This window comes from Austrofundulus limnaeus, unplaced genomic scaffold, assembly GCF_001266775.1.
Source record: "Austrofundulus limnaeus strain Quisiro unplaced genomic scaffold, Austrofundulus_limnaeus-1.0 Scaffold1530, whole genome shotgun sequence".
Classification (NCBI taxonomy): Eukaryota; Metazoa; Chordata; class Actinopteri; order Cyprinodontiformes; family Rivulidae; genus Austrofundulus; species Austrofundulus limnaeus.
The window spans coordinates 24,488-26,681 of NW_013953932.1; the positions used below are offsets into that span (position 1 = coordinate 24,488).

General features: G+C 35.6%; 1 protein-coding gene across 2 annotated transcripts in view; it reads left to right on the forward strand.

The window, feature by feature from the left end:
• The window catches only part of trappc9 (trafficking protein particle complex subunit 9), a gene marked incomplete at its 3' end in the record, with an annotated part of 81,163 nt that overhangs the window by 4,504 nt on the left and 74,465 nt on the right, over positions 1-2,194 (forward strand). For both annotated transcript variants that reach the window (XM_014032758.1, XM_014032759.1), the window contains 1 exon segment: positions 1,737-1,882. In XM_014032758.1, the coding sequence (XP_013888212.1) occupies positions 1,737-1,882 (146 nt within the window).

Consider the following 2,194-nt stretch of genomic DNA (forward strand, 5'->3'; position numbering starts at 1 on the left):
ATCTAAAATAGTGCACAGTTTTACACTTTACAACAAGATCCCTTTAATATTTGTGAATATTTATAATGCAGTAATACAGTACAATTTTATGTTAAAATATGTGTTTCCTAATCATTATTATGCTTACAAGGTAGTAAACTAATCTGAAATGTTTAATACACAAACAGATTTGGCTCAGTTATTGGAAAGAAACCAGACGGTTTAGTTTCTTTTATTGTCCCTAATTAATGCATAATAAACACTTATTAATAATTTATAAAGTGTTTACAGATTAATTAGTAATCTATCTCTTTAAAAGTCATCTATAAGGGGAGTTTTATTRTAAAGTGGTACCCTGTTTTAAAAAAAAACTTACATTACATTACAAGTGTTTGAACATGTATGACTGGRTAAATGTCAACACCTTACCAAAGTATGTAAAATGGGGCCGATATTARCGTCTGATATTGATTTTCCATTTTTTTTAGCTTTTTGTTTGTGTGTGTGTTTGTGTGCATACGTATATGATTTGTGTGTTTGTGTAATATCGGTAAATATATTTTATTGGCCGTAACACCAATAATTATATCAGATAACAATATTGGCTAAAATTTTCATATCGGTGCATCCTTAGTGTATTTGTATGTTTTGTATTTTTTACTGCCATAACCACTCTGCCACAGCCGCCCCATTAAGAAAAAAAAAGTATAATTTTTTTAAAGGTCATGACAGATAAGCAATTTTGCAGCTTGATGTTTCAAAAAGCATGACATGGATGTATGCTTTAGTTTGCCTTGATGTAAAATAACTTTATTCAAATATTTAAAAAACTTTTATTCTTGTTTTAAGTTTAGTCAGTCTAAGTTTCAAAGCTGTCATATTTTCTTCTATCCCTGTGTCTGCTACAGACGGGGAATTAAAACATTTTTTCTGAGTTATTGCAGATYTTTTAGACCAGAAGCTTTCAAGTGTTATAATGTCAAACAAACATGAACACAGTTGCAGAGATTTGTGAATTTATCACTGGTTGAAGTACAAACATAGCTCACAAGTTGAACAGTTAAAATGTGCTTAAATTTTAAAATTTTTAAATATTTAAGTGTTTGTTTCTTATATTGGTTTGATAAAATAATGGTAACTAATTTAGATAAATTATAATTTGATTCCTGGAGGTTATCCAAAGACTGCTCCTAACTGGTGTTCAGTGACTCACAGTGGGGTCCAGACTTGGTGAACCAGTATGCGGTGGTATCTCACTAAGCTACAATTGTTGGTGACTTGTTGGCAACTCAAAATTGTGAGACAATTTACAGATTWATTTTGTTGTAGTCTGCCAATCACACAAGGAAATTGAGAACCCCGTAAATGTTTTGAAATACAGTATTTTGGAGACTACCCTGTAAATACTGTTAGCCAACTAGTCACAAAACTTTGTCAGCCTTGTGAGATATTGGCTTTAGTCAAAAACACTCCCTTTATTTTAAAACTGCCTGTTTTTTAGACTCGAGACTCAGAACGCCTCATACCCTGTTTTGTTTCTCCTCTCCCAACCTATTTTCCCCCCCATAGGTGAGACCCCCTGTCCTCAGCCTGAGYGTGCATCAGGAATTTAGTTAATGAAAAGTCAGAGTATTGTTCCTAAAGAAGAAAAAATATAAATAAAGTGTATTCTAGAGCCAAACATGTTAAGTGGTGTGTGCTGTTTTACCTTCTAATCTTGTTGTTGTTGCTCGTCCTCCCTGCTGCTCCCCTTCAAGGCATTACAAGAAACGCTGCCAGGGACGGATGAGGAAACATGTGGGAGACCTGTGTCTGCAGGCCGGCATGCTGCAGGATGCTCTGGTCCACTATCACATGGCTGTGGAGCTGCTCAGGGCCGTGAATGACTTCCTTTGGCTTGGTGGTAAGTCTGGACAAATATGTTTTATCACAGTTTGGATTATAGGTAATAATGAGCTGATTTTAATGTCTGATGTTTTTATGATGTACAACTAGGATCAGTGGTGAGCACAGTTCCCCTAAAGCACTAATAGGGGAACTCATTTCCATAGGTTTTCTATCAGGAGGGTCAGGACAGTTTGCTGGTCAATTCAGAACAGGGACACCATGGTCCTTAAACCAGGTACTGTTTATAGTATAGATAGTCGAACCTCGGATTCAGGAAGAGCAGTGTGGTTTTGGTCCTGGTCGTGGAACACTGGACCAGCTCTACACC